Source organism: Pollicipes pollicipes, unplaced genomic scaffold, assembly GCF_011947565.3.
Source record: "Pollicipes pollicipes isolate AB1234 unplaced genomic scaffold, Ppol_2.1 Scaffold_6138;HRSCAF=7277_pilon_pilon_pilon, whole genome shotgun sequence".
In the NCBI taxonomy this organism is placed as follows: domain Eukaryota; kingdom Metazoa; phylum Arthropoda; class Thecostraca; order Pollicipedomorpha; family Pollicipedidae; genus Pollicipes; species Pollicipes pollicipes.
Window position 1 is genome coordinate 28,764,931 of NW_023596818.1, and position 18,172 is coordinate 28,783,102.

General features: G+C 55.6%; 1 protein-coding gene across 3 annotated transcripts in view; it reads right to left on the bottom strand.

Annotated features, from left to right (window-relative positions):
• The window catches only part of LOC119106194 (neural-cadherin), a 48,209-nt gene extending 42,072 nt beyond the window's left edge, over window positions 1-6,137 (bottom strand). The window contains exon 1 of one of the 3 annotated variants that reach the window (XM_037229801.1): window positions 4,977-6,137. In XM_037229801.1, the coding sequence (XP_037085696.1) occupies window positions 4,977-6,033 (1,057 nt within the window). In that variant the 5' untranslated portion in view covers window positions 6,034-6,137. The remainder of the gene's footprint in view (window positions 1-4,976) is intronic. The other 2 variants (XM_037229800.1, XM_037229802.1) reach the window with 2 other exon arrangements.
• Window positions 6,138-18,172: the final 12,035 nt, after the last annotated feature.

The window sequence follows — 18,172 nt, forward strand, 5'->3', positions numbered from 1 at the left end:
ACTCACCGAGCAGCTGGGCCTCTCAGAGCCCGATTGCCGAACAGTTTGGCCGGCGCCCAGGACGAGTACGTTAATTTACCAACTCGGCAGCGAGGCTTCGGGAGAGCTCCACTAAATCCCTTGGGAAATCACCGGCCCCAAGTTACCGCCCATCTGTCTACAGAGCCGACGCAGCCCTCCGCCCAGCCTCCCCGCCGCGACATCGCGTAAGCAGCTTGCGTGCACGAACAGATCCTCCGCACAATTCCCACATCGTCTGCGGTTGGCGAACGGTCCGTTACATCTTTTCAGGACCCTCCCGTAAACACGCCGTTTACGCTCGCACAAGGCGCCATAACAGCCGATTCTGCATGCAAATCCGCCGGCCGACGGCCTCGGCGCGCCCGCCGGCCGGCGGGGGAGAGAGCCCGCCTGCCTCGCCGCCGGGCCGCCACCGACTCCATCGCTCCACAGGCGGAGCAGGCCACGGCCCGGCGGCCGGCGCCGCCGATCGGCGGTCGACGATCGCGCCGCGGCGGCCGCGCCGCCGTCACGCCGCCACCGCGCCCGTCCCAGCGCCCGCGGCCGCGGGTCATGCCAGGGCGGGGCGCGGTCGCCGGTCGCGTCGGCTCCCACAGCCGTCGGCCGCTGTCTGCCGCGGTCGACTGCGGCGTGCCATTAGCGGCGGCCGCATGCCGCTCCGGTCCGCTTGCAGGAGAGCGCAGGGCAGCCGCTCGCTGTCGTTACGCCGTTTACACGCCGCCGCTCGCAACCACAGCGTTTACACGCCGGTGGTCGCGGTGGCGATGTTTCCGTGACAGTGGCGGCAGCCTGCCGCCCCACACTGCGGCTGTTATTTCATCAAGGGCGCCGTGTGAACGCTGGCAGGCCTGTCCACTTAGGTTAATCCGAATCCACAGGCTCATGCCAAATGAAGCGCTCAGAGACAAAAAGCTTGCTCATTCCCGCCGCGGCTTTCCAAGGACGCGACGTTAAACCGGCCACAGACAGGTTTAATCGCTGCGCGGGAACTCCCGGGACAAAGGCCTCAGATGATGACCGGTTGCGGCGGTCATTTAGCGGCGGAGACGGGACAGCGACCGACGGCGCCGCCATGGGGTTGTGATGAAAGGAGGGCGTCCCGGACGACTGGCTGGTCCGTGGTTTGTCTGTCGTCCCGGGCCGCCAGACTCCGGCCGTATCCCGACACACGGTCTGCGCTCCTCGGTCCAGGCCGCGCGGTCCCCACACGGGCTAAGCTCTCGCAGCCGTCGCTGGGCCCGACTGCGTCCGGCCAGCAGCCTGCAGCCAGCGGCCAGCGGCCAGCGGCCAACAGCCAGCCGACCTGCCCACAGTGGGGAGCGGTCCATCTCCGCCGTCAGCCCGGCCCTCAGCGGCGCAGCCGGCGGCGACGGCCGTCACATTCCCGACGAACGGTTCGGCGCCGTACCGGGCCGGCCGGCCGTCACAAAGGAGCCGCCATCCGGAACGCTCGAGCGGCACGAGCACCGGGCAGGTCACCGATCCTTCGATCCTTCGCGCCGCCGGCCGCCGGGCTGCTGCGCACCTCTCACGGTCGGCCGGCCCCCCGCGGTCCGTCGCCGACGTCGGCGGCGTCGCTGGGGTCGGCCGGGCCGTGCGACCTGCACCGGACGAGGCCACAGCGCGCGGCCGGCGCCTGACAGCTGACGCCGGGCGCCGGGCCGCCAGCCGGGCGAGGTCACGGCCCGGCCCGGCCCGGCCGGCTGCACCGGCCACCGTCCGAGCGGCACCCCGCGCCCGCCCACCGGCCCGGACACGGCGGAGCGACCCCGGCGGCGCCGCACCGTCGCCAGGCGGCGACAGACGGACTGGGTGGGACGCGCAAACGGCGGTATGCCGGCCATGACAGATGGGCCCGACTGAACGGTCGACGGGCCGCTCGACGGAGATGACACACGGCTCTCGCGCCGCGCGCGCGCGCCGACTCGAGGACGGCGTCCACCGCTGCCACCCGGGGGACATCTCACCGCGTGAGTTACGGCGCCCATCGCGCGCGAGGCAACGTGAGGCGAACGCGACACGACCGCGGGCGCGACCGTCCACAAATCACCCGCACTCGGCCCGCAGCTCGCGGCCGCGGCGCCGAGGTGAGCGCGGCGTCCGCCCCGGCCCGCCGCCGGCCGGAGGTCATCGTCCGGCCGGCCGGCGCACGTGACCCGGGCCGCGCTGCATTCGTCATCTCGGCCCGATCGATACCTCTCCGGCGCGCGGCGGCGGATCGGGCGGCACCGCGGCGCGCCACACCGCCGCCCGCTCATGATTTAACCGGTCGGCGCCGGCGGCGGCGACGAGCCGTTTCAGACGCGGCGCGCCGCCTGCCGCGTGCGCGGGCAGGTGCTGCCAGCGCGGCCAGGCGCCGGACAGGTGCTCGGCGACAGCTCGCGGGCCCGTCACGGTCGCAGTCCGGCCCGGCGACGGCGAGCGCTGATGGCGGCCTGGCGTGGGTGCGCCGGCTGCGCCCCGGCCACCGATGCGGGTGCGGGTGCGGGTGCGGGCCGCACCGCCGCCGGCCAGCCGGCCGAGCCCAGTCGGCCAGCAGCACAGATCCCGCCGACTCCTGCAGCCGTTCGGCTTCCCTCCACGGCGCTGCGCGCTCCAAACAGCCGCCAGCGTCGCCATTCCCGTCGAAAAGACCTCCCCACAGGCCGCCTCCAGTCCCGTGTCGCGCCGCGGTCGCACTCCGGTGGCGCGGCACCCGCGCTGGCCACGCGCCGTGAGCGACGAGCCGGGTCTGATCGGCGGCTATCGTGCGGACATCGGCGCCCCGCCCGCTAACCGCCAACCGCCAACCGCCGCAGTCGCGGACCGGCCGCGGATGAGACGCGCCCGCCGTGCCGCCGGCCGGCAACGGCGGCGGCCAGGACTGAGGACGGGGCGCGGCCGGCCCGCCGACAGACAGACACGACCCACGAGACGGGCGACAGGCCGACGGCCGGCACGGAACAATGGCCGCGTCCATTTGGAAATGGAGAGGGAAGTGACGGACAAAAGCGGACAGACGACGGCCAACCAACGGAGGGCGGAGTCAATGACGACCCGCAGCGGGACCCGGACACGGGGCGGAGGAGCGACGGACAAACGACAAACGACGAACTGACGAGGAATGAGTCGCGCTTCGAGGAAAGCCACAGCACGGGGCTGACCGTTGCGAGTCGCCTGCCGCAACCCGAGGCAGAGAGATTCCTAGTCTGGATACCGCCCGCATGACCCTGTTGCCGTGAGAGCGGGTTCGAATCGCTCTCCGCGCCGCTCCAGCCCGCATCCAGCCACGCCCGTCTCCTCCATTTCGATTGGCCGTGGCAGATGGGACCACCAGCTGGTAACGTATGTATCCAACACTTGCGTACTATCGCAGACAAAAAAAAAAGATCGATACCGCCCATGAGTCCCCATGTGCCTCATGCAAAAACTGAGCCAGCTGATGCGACCAGGGAGGGAGGGGCGGCGCGCTCAGGGTTAGGGGATGGGGTGGGGAGGGAACACAGTAGGGGGGAACACGGTCGGGGGAGGGAACACGTTCCAGGGGAGAGGACACGGTCGGGGGAGGAAACACGGTCCGGGGAGGAGACACGGTCCTGGGTAGGGAACGCGTCCTGGGGGGAGGGAACGCGTTCTGGGGGAAAGAACCCGTTCCGGGGGAGGAACGCGGTCCGGGGAAGGAACACGGTCCGGAGGAGGGAACGCGTTCCGGGGGGAGGAACGTGTTCCGGGGGGGAGGAACGCGTTCCGCGGGTAGGGACACGATCCGGGGGGAAGGAACATGGTCCAGGAATAGGGCCACGGTTCGGGGAGGGGACACGGTCCGGGGAAGGCACACCGTCTGGGGAGAGGGAACACGGCCCGTGGAGAGGGGACACGGTCTGGGGGAAGGGGACACTGTCCGGTCGCTGCGTCAGCAGCCGTTCCGCCCGGCCTCCCGGCGGTCAAAGAGTGTGCAGGTCGGAGTCGAGCGGCGCCGGTCGGTGCGCTCGCACCGCACCCCGGCACAATCGGCAGGCCCTGCGCCATTCCAGGGCGAACAGCGACGCAACGTGCTGTTCCAAAGACGCCAAACGCCGCTACAGCCAAAGGTGACTCCACCACTTTCGCACCGTCTCGAGAGGTACAGAGATCGGAAAACCAACAAACAAAAACAAAACCAAAACCAAAACCAAAACCAAAACCAAAACCAAAACCAACAACAGGAAAAAGTTCCAATCGTGAAAAATTAAATATCCGAACCGATTTCGGTGTCTCAACATGGCAAGGTTTGCAACAGCATGACGTGCGCAATGTCCACCAACATTGCACTGGGTAATACTGAAGAAGCTGGCAGCCTAAGCAGCTTGCACACAGAGCAGCGCGACAACACAAGTGACCGAACCTCACGACGGACGTGTTTGTCACCGATATGTGTCGGGTTAAGTGCAGTACCGCCGGTCCCGCTAGGCAGGTCGTGGGCCACGCGACACAGCCAGACATCCGCAACTGAGACCCGCTCAGACAGCACCACAATCATCAACGCACCGTCCAATCACGGTGTGCAGCTCAGACAGCAGCACAATCATCACGCGCCGCCCGACCACGGCGACACAGCCCGATAGCCGCATCTGAGACCCGCCCAGACAGCACCACAATCATCATGCGCCGCCCGGTCACGGCGGCACAGCCCGACATCCGCAACTGAAACCCGCTAAGACACCGCCACAACCGACAACGCACCGTCCAATCACGGTGTGCAGCTCAGACAGCACCACAATCGACAGCGCGCTGTCCAATCACGACGACACAGCCCGACATCCGCAACTGAGACCCGCTCAGACACCACCACAACCCACAACGCACCGTCCAGTCACGGTGTGCAGCTCAGACAGCACCACAATCAACAACGCGCCGCTCAATCACGTGTTCAGTACAGTCACAGCGTGCCTACAGAGACCGGAGGCCGGCCGAGCCGGTGCCGAGGTTGAACTCACCTCCCTGTCCGCCCGACAGTCCGTGCACGTTCTTGACCGTCACCCAGAAGTCGATGCTCCTCTCGTGGCCCAGCTCCTCATAGTCCCAGGGCTTCTTAACGCTGACCTGGCCGTTCGGCTCGACCGTCACCCAAGGGTTCTCGTCGCGGATCTTGAACGTCTCCGTCTCCAGCTCCTTCTCCAGCAGAAACATGGCCTTGCCCTCCTGGTTGCCCTCGCGCTCGCGGAACTCGAGCCGCTTGGTGGGGCGCACGGCGCGGCGCACGCGACGCTTGGCGATGTGGTGGTCATCCACCTCGCCGCCGCCGCCGACCGGCCGCCGCGGCGGGAACACCACCGCCGGGCCGCCGAACTCGACGTGGACGCGCGCAGGCGCGGCCGCTGCGCGCCGCCGCTTGCCGTCCCGCACGTCGCTGACCGACACCAGGATCTCGTAGGCCTTGGCCTGCGGCGCGCCGGCCAGCAGCACGCGGCCCGTCAGCGGCTCCACGACGAACACGTCACTGGGCGAGGCCAGCTGGAAGCTGAGCCGGTCGCCGTCCGCGTCCGCCGCCTCCAGCTGGCCGACGGCCGCCATGTGCGGCAGAGCGAGCGGCGCCGCGAACGTGAACAGCGGCCGCGCGAACGCCGGCGCGTTGTCGTTCTCGTCGCGCACGAGCACGTGCACGTGGCACAGGGCGCGCTCGTGGCCGGCCGGCGCCACGGCCTCGAGCACGAGGTGGTGGCGCGCGCGGCGCTCGCGGTCGAGCGGCGTCGTCGTGACAAGTCGCACGCCGGGCGCGCCGCCCGGCCGCGGCTCCAGCCGGAAGGCGCCCGCCTCGTTCCCGGCTACCAGTCCGTACGCCCCAGCGCCGGCCGCCAGGATGGCGTCGGCGCCGCCCACGGCCGTGCCGGCCGGCGCGTTCTCCACCACGCGGCCCTCGTAGCGCTCGCGCTCGCAGCGGAGCGGCCCGTCCGGCCTGCCCACGTGCAGCTGCAGCGTCTGCCGCTCGCCGCCCAGCTCCACATCCAGCTGGAGCGCGCGGCCGGCCAGCGGGCGCAGCGGCGCCAGCGCCATCAGCTGGCCGCTGCTTGTCAGCGCGAACCGGTCACTCAGCTCGGACGGCAGCAGGCGGGCGTTGTCGCCCAGCTCCGCCACCACGTGTCCGGCCAGCGCGTCGGCCGGCGCGTAGAGGTGCTGCGCGGCGCGCGCCCACAGCGGCGCCGGCTGCCACAGGCAGCAGCAGCAGAGCAGCAGGCGCGCGGCCGCCAGGCGCAGCGCGGCCATGGCTGGCAGTGGCGGCGGCGCGGCCCTCCCGACCGGCACCGGCAATGTCGCTAGCTAGCGCTGGTCACGCGTCAAACAGTCCTGCGAATGGGCCAGAGTCAGTCAGGCGGCCGGTGCTATCGCAGGCATCGCCGTCACAGGCGGCGGGCACCATGACCTGGGTCACGCTGTTGGTGTTCTTCCATTAAATCAGTAACCCCGCTGGCTACTGGGACTGAGTCTGTTATACAAGTCTTACATTGTCCGGGGAACGAACAATACATTCTCCTAGACACAATATATTTCAACCCTAGCAAAGTCCGACGTGTAGATATATCGTCACTCGTAGGTCTTGCCGTCGACTGTAGCGCTATGGACTGACACCGACATAATATGAGCACCATTCCCGCCTGCGCTGCGCCCGTAGGGTCTGAGCCAAGGCAGAAACTTCGCAGGATTATAAAACGTTATGAGTAAAATGGCCACAGGCGGATAACAAATGGATCACAAGAGCGTGTCGCAGCTTTCCACGCACTTAACTAAAAGTTTTCTTTGGCAGGTCAATGAGCTTCCATCGTGTCCTTGAGAAACGGTTACGAACAAAAAAGTACGTTGTTTCAGGCGTTTTGAAGAAACCATTAGGGGCAGAATACAGGTTATGTCGTCAGTAATGTTCCTATGTAGCAAATGCCTCATGGGCTATGTCGTTTATCTTGAGTTAATTTTAAGGACCACGCTGCAGGCCGGCTGAGGTGAGTAGTGGCTGAAACTGGAGCATCGTCCAAAACAGATCCCAGGGACGCCACACACAGCACACCGACACATGACTGACACGTCCTTCTGCTGTCACCGCAGCGTCGTGAACCAAACACATCTTCGTCGCCTGTCGATGGTCTCGGAACATCGACGTCACAAACTTTAACCGAGTCATCCAATGGGCGCTGTCGGCTCCGCCAGCCGGCGTCCGCAGCAGGCCCGCCGTCGGCCCGTGACGACCAACCGGCCCCAGCGCGTCGCCATGTGAGCTGAGCTTCCGGAGCGGAGGCGGTGTCGTCCGACCCCGCCCCCTCCCTCCCCCACCCACCGTCGCGCTGTCGCCGTGCCAAGACAAACGCATTCCGCGGTATCTGAGAGCACACTCTCCGGTCACCTCAGCGCCAGATACTCGGCTGGGCGGCATGTCACCAGGAGCCCCGCCGCCGCCCCCCCCCCCCCCCCCCCCCCCCCGGTGGCTGAGGTGCTTAGCGGTACCCCTACGGACCGCGTAATCCTCGGTGCTGAAAACACGGCCGGTGTTCACGGCTTCAATGCATTTCCCGGTGTAGCAGGCTCTTCAAGCGATCACTAGTTGCGGGTTGTCACCATATTATCTTAAGCATTTGGAACAGTCTTCTGTTTGTTCTGTTCTGAAGTTCTGTTCAGTTCTGAAACCGGCTTCGGCTTCGCGAAGCTGTAATCTTCCCCAATGACTTCGGGTTCGGATTCGGCTGTGACCCCTTTTTCCACGACCGACTCTGACTTCGACTTCAGCATCGTAGCATTCTCAAAGGTAGGATTCGGCTTCAACTTCACATTTTTAGCAGCTGTTTTCGGCTTCGGCTTCGGCATCAAGTTTTCCGCTATGGCTCTATCTTCGGTACCGAGCCAACTTAAACTGCATTAGGTTTGTCATTATTTTTCACCGCAGTTGCCGTTTAAGTACGCAACAGCACTGCCTCTCCCGTTACCTCAATATACGACACAACTTTTCAAGATGGCAACGTATCTGTGACTGAAAACCAAAACCAGTCACTGAGTCGGTCATTCTTGATACCAATAAACTACCAGCGAGGGCCGGAGAGCTGCCCGAAAAGTTGTGCGCATACTAACACGGAACGGAAAACGAGGTCGATAGCTTGGGTTACCGGTAGCGTAGTGGATAAGCTGCGCATTTAGGACGCCAGGGGTACGGGGTTCGATTCCCTCGGTGCTCGGACAGGTGACACCGTATGGCCACAGCCGTTGAGTGCGTCGTAAAACCCAATGACGAGGATGCTAGCCACCAAAAAATTATTTGTAGTCCAATCACCTGCTCATCAATCTGCGACAGCCTTGTAATTAATCAAGAATGACGATTGTAATTAATGTAAGCCTTATAGACTTGAATATGGGAAACAACATTGGGCACTAGATTCAATCTCAGCCTCGCGGTTTTGAACTGATTATCATTTGACTTTGGGTTCAGGTTTCTTAAGTAGGAGCCCCTGGCTTCAGCTTCACAAGTGCAAACCATGTAGCTGCTGACTTCTGATTCCACTTTGTGTAAAAAAAAAATATGAAGTCCTGACTACGGCCCCACTTATATGTCATGGTGAACACCAATGTTAAAGGTGTTCCTAGTACAGTTTCTGTTCCTAGATCCTGTATAGGTGTTCCCAGTTTGGTTCACAGTCACCTGTCTATGGGTGATAACTGCAGAAACAGGAAGTGTACCACACAAATTCATGATGGGGAGTCTAGAAGGTTAAAGCATATGCAAGTGATAGTTGCTGAGAATAAGGTGATATTACCGCAGCTTACTATTTATGTTGCGTGCAGACAGCTTTATTTGCCTCAAGTGTCAGAAAAAAAATTGTTTTAGCAAGTTAGGTCTATGAATTGTCCTCCTTTGCACACAGCATGTAATTACTCGGGCATTGACAATAAGAAGCATGGCGGAGTCATTCCAAAATATATTTTCAAAGAAGTCAAGCACTGCTTTGCATGTTGCATTTTCATGGGCAAGTAGCATGCATGGAAGTAGAGAATTTCATAGCAAGAAAATGCCTTTTAATAAAAAGCATCATTGCATCAATTTCTGATAACCTGCATTCATGCTTCTAGATGCCCCTGCAGGAAATTGGAAAGCATGACAATATAGCTGCTTAATACTTATATCTTCTGCCATGGGGGCACATCTCTCTCAGCTTTCTACAACAACAAAATGCACTGGTATTAACTGAAAAGAAATCTAGGAAACATGACCATCCCACCCCTCTAAGGATTTCCACTGCCCCTGCAAAATCATACCTCACTATAAACATGGAGATATTGGTATGATACACAGCAGCAGTTTCATGCATGTAGCATCCACATACTTGCAGACCTGTACCCATCTCCTGGGAGAGTCTGAATCAATTCAGAAATCACTAAAATTGCATTAGGTCAGGACAAAATTCCTTTAAAATTTCAGGTTTTCAGCTAGTCAGAGCAGGGACCACCAAACAATGAGCAAACTAACTCAAACCAACAGAATATATACATACCCTCATAGCTTATGTGTACCAAATTTGGTATGCCATACATAGCTCTATGGGCAAAGGTTACCTAAAAAGTTGCTGTGGTCCAATTCTGATATGATGTAATCCCATGTAGAAAAGATATACCTAGTCCAATATCCCTGAATATTCCTTTGGGTGCTTCAGACCTCACGAACTCCGGTGGTGGTTATCCATAGCTCTTCAGGTGGAGCTATGAATTAAACCAATTAAGCAACACACAAGCATAAAAATTGACACCAGCACAATTGCTGCAAAGTGTATTTGTGGTCTGATGGTTGGTGGGTGTATGTGATGTAACACATTCATGCAAGAGCAATCCTGTTTGTGAGGCTCTTATGAAGCCCATGATATATGTTTGTCTCTGAAAAACTGGCCCCAGAATTGGATAGCACTTCAGTCAGAGCTACAGTTGACATCAACTTGTGCCATGATATTCAGTCAGAATCTGAATCAACTCCACAAATGAAAGTTCAGGTTGAGAACTGAGTCCACATGATCAGAATCAAACGATACCAGCAGGACATGTGCCCGGATCCCAATGGTGGATCCAGGATCCCCTAAGGTTCCATGTTAATGGGATCATGGGATCTTTTGGGAGCCTCAACGACGCATATACGATGCACCCCGTAAGGTACCCAAGGCTCCAGAGACGCAAAGCTCTACTCAGAGCACAACATCCAGAGCACTAAGCTTAGTTGGTAATTTTTTACTTTGGTACCTGTATGGCCGACGGAGGGAAGAGCTACGCTAGCTGCAGGGTTTCGAGTATTGTCGTCCGGGGGAAAAGCTGTGAGGCATCGGCTGACATTGTGACGTCACTGAAAATGGTTTTGCATCGATCGGGATGGGGGTCCTTTCGGGCCGACTGAAGGCCATAAGGCTTTTGAATGTGACATGTCACTGGTATTCGGCTGGGTATGTGACGTCACGGGTCGTGAGTTTGCAAGGCTCTTTTGGGTCCACCGAATGCCGTAATGCATCAGCTGGCCATGTGTCGTCACTGTTATTCGATTAAACATCAGGCCTCGACCGACCTCGGCGACCGGCCTCGTTCCATCTTTACTTTTCGTACCTGACTGCTGCAAGCATTTGCGTGCCGCATAAAGGTTTGACCGAATCACCTCAATGTGTGACGTCCCTAATCATCACTTCATACGGGTGCACTTAGGCCCCACGACCACGGTGTGTCATGGTCTACGAAGTATCACCGGATAGCGTGACGCCACTGGTATTCGAATAAATACTGAGCGCAACAGGCCGTGCTTTATTTTTACCTTTGTATCTGACTACTGCAAGCATTGGCGTGCTGGATGAAAGCTGCCGAACCACCTGAGTGTGTGACGTCACTGGTCACGAGTTTCACCGGTGCCTTTCGGCCAACTGAAGACCACAAGGTGTCAGCTAACGACGTCACTGCTATACGACCGATTGTAAGACGTCAATGGTCGTGGGTTTCCACGTGTCCTCTAGGACCGACGAAATGCCGTAAGGCATCAGCTGGCGATATGACGTCACTGGTATTTGGCTGAACATCAGCCAACAGGTCATGCTCCATTTATACCTTTCGTACATGTCTGCTGCAAGTATTGGCGGATTTTTGCGGCCAACTGAAGGCCATAAAGCATCAGCTAGCGATGTGACGTCACTGGCATTCGACCGTGCGTGTCGCTGGTCATGAGATTTTACGGCCTCTTTTGGGCCGACGAAAGGTCATACGGCACTGACTGACGATGTGACGTCACTGGTATTCGAATGAACTTCGGGCGCGACAGGCCATGTTCCACCTTTATCTTTGGTACCTGTCCATTGCAAGCATTGCCGTGGAAGGCTCTGCCAAATTACCTGAGTGTGTACGTCACTGACCATTAATTTGTATACTCTTCTGAACCTACTATAGGCCACAAAGCATCAGCTGACGATATGATGACACTAGGTCTCGACTAGACATCATGCGCAACAGGCCATGCTCTATCTAAGCCATGTTTCGTCTGTACCTTTCGCACCTATCTACTGCAAGTATTCGCGCGACACATAGGGGCTCTGCCGAATTACCTGAGCGTGTGGTGTAACTAGTCATGAGTTTACGCGGGTTTACTCTGGCTGACCGAAGGACATCAAGCATCAGCTGACGATATGACGTCACTGGTATTCGACTATACTCCAGGCGCGACAGGCCATGTTCCATCTCTACCTTTCGTACCTGTCTCTTGGAAGTATTGGCGTGCTGAATGAAGGCTCTGTCGAGTCTCCTGAGTAAGTAACGTCACTGGTCAAGAGCTTTTTACGGGACCTTTTGTACCCCCAAACGGTATAATGTATCAGCTGACGATATGACGTCACTGATGTCCGACTTAACATCAGGCGCGACAGGCCATGTTCTATCTTTACCTTTCGTACCCGTCTTTTACAAGTACTGACGTGCTGAATGAAGGCTCTGTCGAGTCTCCTGGGTGTGTAACGTTACTGGTCATGAGTTTTTTCTGGCTCCTTGGAACCCTCTATAGGGAAAAATGCATCAGTTGACGACGTGATGCCAATGGTGTTTGACTTAACATGAGGCGTAACAGGTCATGTTCCATCTTTGCCTTTCGTACCTGTAAAGTATTGGTGCCTTAAATGATGGCTCTGCCGAGTCACTTGAGTGTGCGACGTCACTGGTCATGAATTTTTACGACTATTTTTGGCTGAGCGAAAGCCATAAGGCATCAGCTAACGAAATGACTTCACTGGTAGTCCACTGAGTGTGTGACGTCACTGGTCATGAGCTTTTACGGGCCTTTTTTGGCCGAGTTCAGGCCATTAGGCATCAGATAACGTTATGGCGTCACTTGTATTCGAATTAACATCAATTGCAATAAGCCATGTTTCATCTTTACCTTTCGCATCTGCCTACTGCAGGTATTCGTGCGCTACAAAAAGGCTCTGTCGATTCGCCTGAGCGTGTGGTGTAACTGGTCATGAGTTTGTGCAGGTTTACTCGGGCAGACTGAAGGACATCAAGCATCAGCTGACGATATGACGTCACTGGTAATCGACTAAACTCCAGACGAATCATCTGAGTGGGTGACGTCGCTGGTCATGAGTTTATACGGATTCACTTGGGCCGCCCAAGGCCACAAAGCAACACCTCCCGTGAAGCATCACAGGATGATATGTCGTCACTGTTATTCGACTTAACATCAGGTCCAACATGCCACGTACTTTCTTTACCTTTCGTACCTGTCTATTAAAGGTATTGACGTGCTGAATAAAGGCTCCGTCGAATCTCCTGAGTTTGTGACGTCACTGGTCACGAGTTTTTATGGGCTCTTTTGAACCCATTATAGGTTGTAATGCATCGGCTGACGGCATGACGTTACTGGTGCTCGACTAAACATCAGGCGCAACAGGTCATGTTCCATATTTGCCTTTCGTACCTGGCTGCTGCAAATATTCGCGTGCTATATGAAGGCTCCGCCGAATCACCGAGTACGTGACGTCACTGATCATCAGTTGGTAGGAGGTCACTTGGCCACCTATGGCTACGAAATTCCGCAGCAGAGGCGGGAGATGCACCATAGTTAAGCACACTAATTTTATTGTGCGCACCATTAAGTAGCAGCTTCAAACGCAACGGGCTGTTTCAACGACTAAAATTTTGAACAAACGTAAACACAAAACAAAGGTGATCCCAGCCCACAAACCGACGTATATGCAAAGCTATTCCGCCCGACATCACAGGATGCGCCCCTGAGCAGCTACGGTCCGGAATGCCCTGATGGCTAAATAATAAAGGGCGCCGCCTAGCGGTCATAAGTCTGGGCCACAGACCGAATATCAGTGACGTCATATGGTCAGATGATGCTTGATGTCCTTCCGTCAGTCCGAGTAAGCCCGCGTAAACTCATGACCAGTTACACCACATGCTCAGGTGATTCGGCAGAGCCTTTATGTAGCGCGCGAATACTTGCAGTATAGAGGTGCGAAAGGCAAAGATGGAACATGGCCTGTTGCGCCTGAGATTAAGTCAAACACCAGTGACGTCATATCGTCAACTGATGTCTTGTACCCTATAGGTACAAAAAAGCGGCCCATAAAGGACTCATGACCAGTGACATTACACACTCAGGAGATTTCACAGAGCTTTCCTTACGCATGTCAATGCTTACAATAGACAGGTACGAAAGATAAAGACGAACATGGTCTGTCGCGCCTGGTCTTAAGTTGAATACCAGTGACGTCACATCGCCAGATGATGCTTGATGTCCATCAGTCAGCCCGAGTAAACCCGCGTAAACTCATAACCAGTCACGCCACACGCTCAGGTGATTGGGCAGAGCCTTTATGTGGCGCGCGAATACTTGCAGTAGATAGGTGCTGAAGGTAAAGATGAAACTTGACATATTGTACCTGATGCTTAATTGAATACCAATGACGCCATATCGTTGCCTGATGCCTAATGGCCTTAAGTCGGCCGAAAAAGGCCCGGGAAAACTCATGACCAATGGCGTCACACACTTAGTGGATTACCAGTGACGACACATCATTAGATGATGCCTTATGGCTTTCACTCGGCCAACAATAGCCTGTAAAAACTCATGACGACGCACTCAGGTGATTCGACAGAGCCATCATTAGGCTCGCCGATACTTTAACAGGTGCGAAAGGCAAAGATGGAACATGACATGTTGTGCCTGATGTTAAGTCGAACACCAGTGACATCATATCGTCAGCTGAAGCATTATACCATATAGGGGGTTGAAAAGAGCCCGTAAGAGCTCTCGACCATTGACGTCATATAACACGCGAATGCTTGCAGTAGGCAGGTACGAAAGGTAAAGATGGAACATGGCCTGTTGCGCTTGATGTTGAGTCGAATACCAGTGACGTCATATCATCCCGCGATGCTTCACAGGATATGATGCTTTGTTGCATTGGGGTGCCCAAGTGAGCCTGTATGAACTCATGACCAGCGACGTCACGCACTCAGATGGTTCGGCACCACCTCGATATAGCGCGCGAATGCTTGCAGTGAACAGGTACGAAAGGCAAAGATAGAGCATGGCCTGTTGCGCATGACATCTAGACGAAAACCGGTGACGTCATATGGTCAGCTGATGTGGTGTGGCTTACGGTAGGTTCAAAGCAGTCTATATAAATTAATGGTTAGTGACGTTACACACTCAGGTAGTTCGGCAGAGCCTTCCTTCAGCATTCAAATGCTTGCAATGGACAGGTACCAAAGGTAAAGATGAAGCATGGCCTGTCCCGCCTGAATTTTATTCGGATACCAGTGACGTCACATCTTCAGTTAATGTCGTATGACCTTTCGTCGGCCCAAAAGAGGCCGTAAAATCTGATCACAAGTGACATCACACACAGTCGAATGCCAGTGACGTCACATCATTAGGTCATGCTTTACGGCTCTCAGTTGGCCCCCAAAGATCCATAAAAATGCATGACCAGTGACGTCACACACTCACGTGATTTGGTAGCTTTTATTCATCACGCCAGTGCTTGCGGTAGACAGGTACGAAGGTAAAAATGAAGCATGACCTGTTGCGACCAACATTTAGTCGAATATCAGTGACGTCACGATACCTGGTGATATTTCACGGAACATGATACACCGCGGCCGTGGGGCCTAAGTGCACTCGTATCAAGTGATGATTAGTGACGTCACGCATTCAGGTGATTCGGTCAAGCTTTTATTCGACACGCAAATGCTTGCAGCAGACAGGTACGAAAGGTAAAGATGGAATAAGGCCTGTTGCGCCTGATGTTTCATTGAATGCCAGCGACGACATATCGTCAGGTGATGCTTTACGGCATTCATTACACCCAAAAGATCCCTAAAGCCTCACAACCAGTGACGTCACACATCCAGTCGAATACCAGTGACATCATATCGCTAGCAAATGCCTTGTAGCATTCAGTTGGCCCAAAAGAACCCCGATCGATGGAAACCCATTTTCAGTGACGTCACTACGTCGGCTGATACCTGACAGCATTTCTCCATCACGGCAGTACAGGAACCCTGCAGCCAGCGTAGCTCTCCCCACCGTCGGCAATACAGGTACCCAAGTAAAAAAAAGCCCTCTGCACCACATGTACACTTTGCTATTTTATTTGTTTTGTTTACTATGTAAATGAACATCGATATACTGGGTACTATACCAAGTCTCTTTGGAGGATCTGTAGTCAATTCGCATTACATTGGCACTGTGAATCAGGCCGAAACTTGATCCAAAAAGACACAGCTCAGTTGCAAATCCTGTCAGCCCTCCTAATCACAACCAATTTCAACACATTGTTTCGATCTTACACCATTCTTCATGCCACAGTCTAACACGGCAGCTGGGATGCTTCAGACATATATAAACAGCTGTCCTCTAAAAGACGGCACATGTCAGTGGGTACCGCCTAGAATATCTTGGCTGCGTACCTGCCTTCTCCCGCCTCAGACTACATGGGTACGTTACCTCGTCAGCACGCTCCCGCCCCACCAAAGATCCAACGCACAATGACCCAGGGTGCCCTTTTTACGGAGAAGTTACGAAGTGATTTGCTTACAACCGACGCCAGCCGCTGACGTATGACGTCACTGGGAGCCACCCTTTCAGCGGTCCACCATTGGCATGAATGGGTGACCTGGCTCTCAGCTCTCAAACATCCTGTTATATGTATATACATATATAAATATGTATATCTATATATATGGCTATATATGTGCACATATATCTTGTATTTGTGCTCCCAATAAACGCACTGTCGGGCTGCATGACATACTTTAATTTAATGCTTGGGAAGCAATAATGCATTGGAAGGGCGAGTGTGTCGTGTCATTTTGAGTCGTAGACAGGCAGTGGCTGGTTCTCACATTGCTTAATACGGCGTGGTGCGACGACGATGGGGCTGACTGGGATGACTCTCAAAACACGGTAGATCAGGATATAACTCCGTAGTGCGATAGTGCGAAACAAATCTACAAGCCTCGAGGCAGGCCAGGACACCTACGAACCACGCAACAGGCAATACACGTCTTCCAGCGGCACAACAGACTGGAACACTTTCAGCAGTACAGCAGGCTTGCGTACTTCTCAGAGCTGCATGGCAGATATGGCTGCAGGGGACGTTCCCAACTTCCCCTGCATGCGACATTGTGCTGTCTACCACCGTCCGGCTGCCGCTGGGCGTACGCAAAACACTATCAATGGCTGTATTGCAAGGGATGTCATGCACAGGTCCTTATTTCTGCCACAAATTCGGACAAAAAACCTTAAGAGTTTCAGGATAGACTAAATGGGCTGATTGGAATGTATTTTTGTTTTGTCTACTTTCGGCGATAACGCCATGATGAATGATGAGTGTGATGCCTTGTTAATATCGCATAAATACTATGCAAGTTTATTTGCGATGTTGAATATAAGTACTCTTACAAATATTCATTGTTGGTACCTGAGTGTGCTACTTTCAAATCTGGTGTATATGAACTGCGCATGCCCTTCAAAAACATAGACCTGGTCTGCTTCTGACCTCACTTTGAAAAGCTTTCTGCCTTTAATAGCTACACATCAAAACCATTAAAATTCCCACACATGTCGTGGTGCATGGGCGGACAGCATAAGAACGCCAAGTGAGGGTTTTTCCCACGCAACAATCTGTAACGTGTTGCATCTTTTTGTAAAATTTGCATCGATTCGTGGCGCAGTCCACTACACAGAAAGTTTGTGCGAATAGACCCGTGGGAATTGCATTGGAAGTGAAGTCACTGAGTTATTGGCATGATTCCTGAGAGCACATTACCGAATCCGGCCGGGCGTGGAGCGTGAATTTGTTAAATTACGGCAGCCATCTAAATAAAAATATCATCCCGTGTTGAGGATGCGGCCGTGAGAATTCCATATTACTGTGGTATGACAATCGACTGGCACCCTAACATCCTGCTAAGCCGGAAGTATCTGTTTGTTTGACCACGTCACAGCGCATTACCGAATGCGGCCAGCCTTCTGGAGAGCAGATTTGCAAGACTACGTCAGCGCTACGTCAGTGTGTGTGTGTGTGTGTGTGTGTGTGGTGTGTGTGTGTGTGTGTGTGTGTGTGTGTGTGTGTGTGTGTGTGTGTGTGTGTGTGTGTGTGTGTGCGTGTGTGCGTGCGTGTGTGTGTGTGTGTGTGTGTGTGTGTGTGTGTGTGTGTGTGTGTGTGTGTGTGTGTGTGTGCGTGTGTGTGCGTGTGTGTGTGTGTGTGTGTGCGTGTGTGTGTGTGTGTGTTGTGGTCATCGTCCGAGAGCACCTGTTTATTGGTATGAGCCCTTGACAGCGGATTACCAAATGTGAGTGGCCGGCCGGCATGGGGTTTTCTCTACAGCAGAAGCCTTTCCAAATTTTTGCAATCATGCACGTGTGGTGTACCCGTGTGCACTTGGTAGTACTGTGGGAGGGCTTTCAACTGGTTCAACTTTCATCTACTCGACCGACGGCACCTACTTTATTGGAATAACCATCTGACTATGACTGACTCTTTGCTGGCAGCACAATGGTAGGGCTACCAACACACACCGTAACATCTTGCCCTGCCCGAAAGTACCTACTTTATTGGTATGACTTCCTGACAGGGCATTACCGATTGCGGCAAGCAGCCCAGGGATGGATTTGCTCGGCAGAAGTGCACCC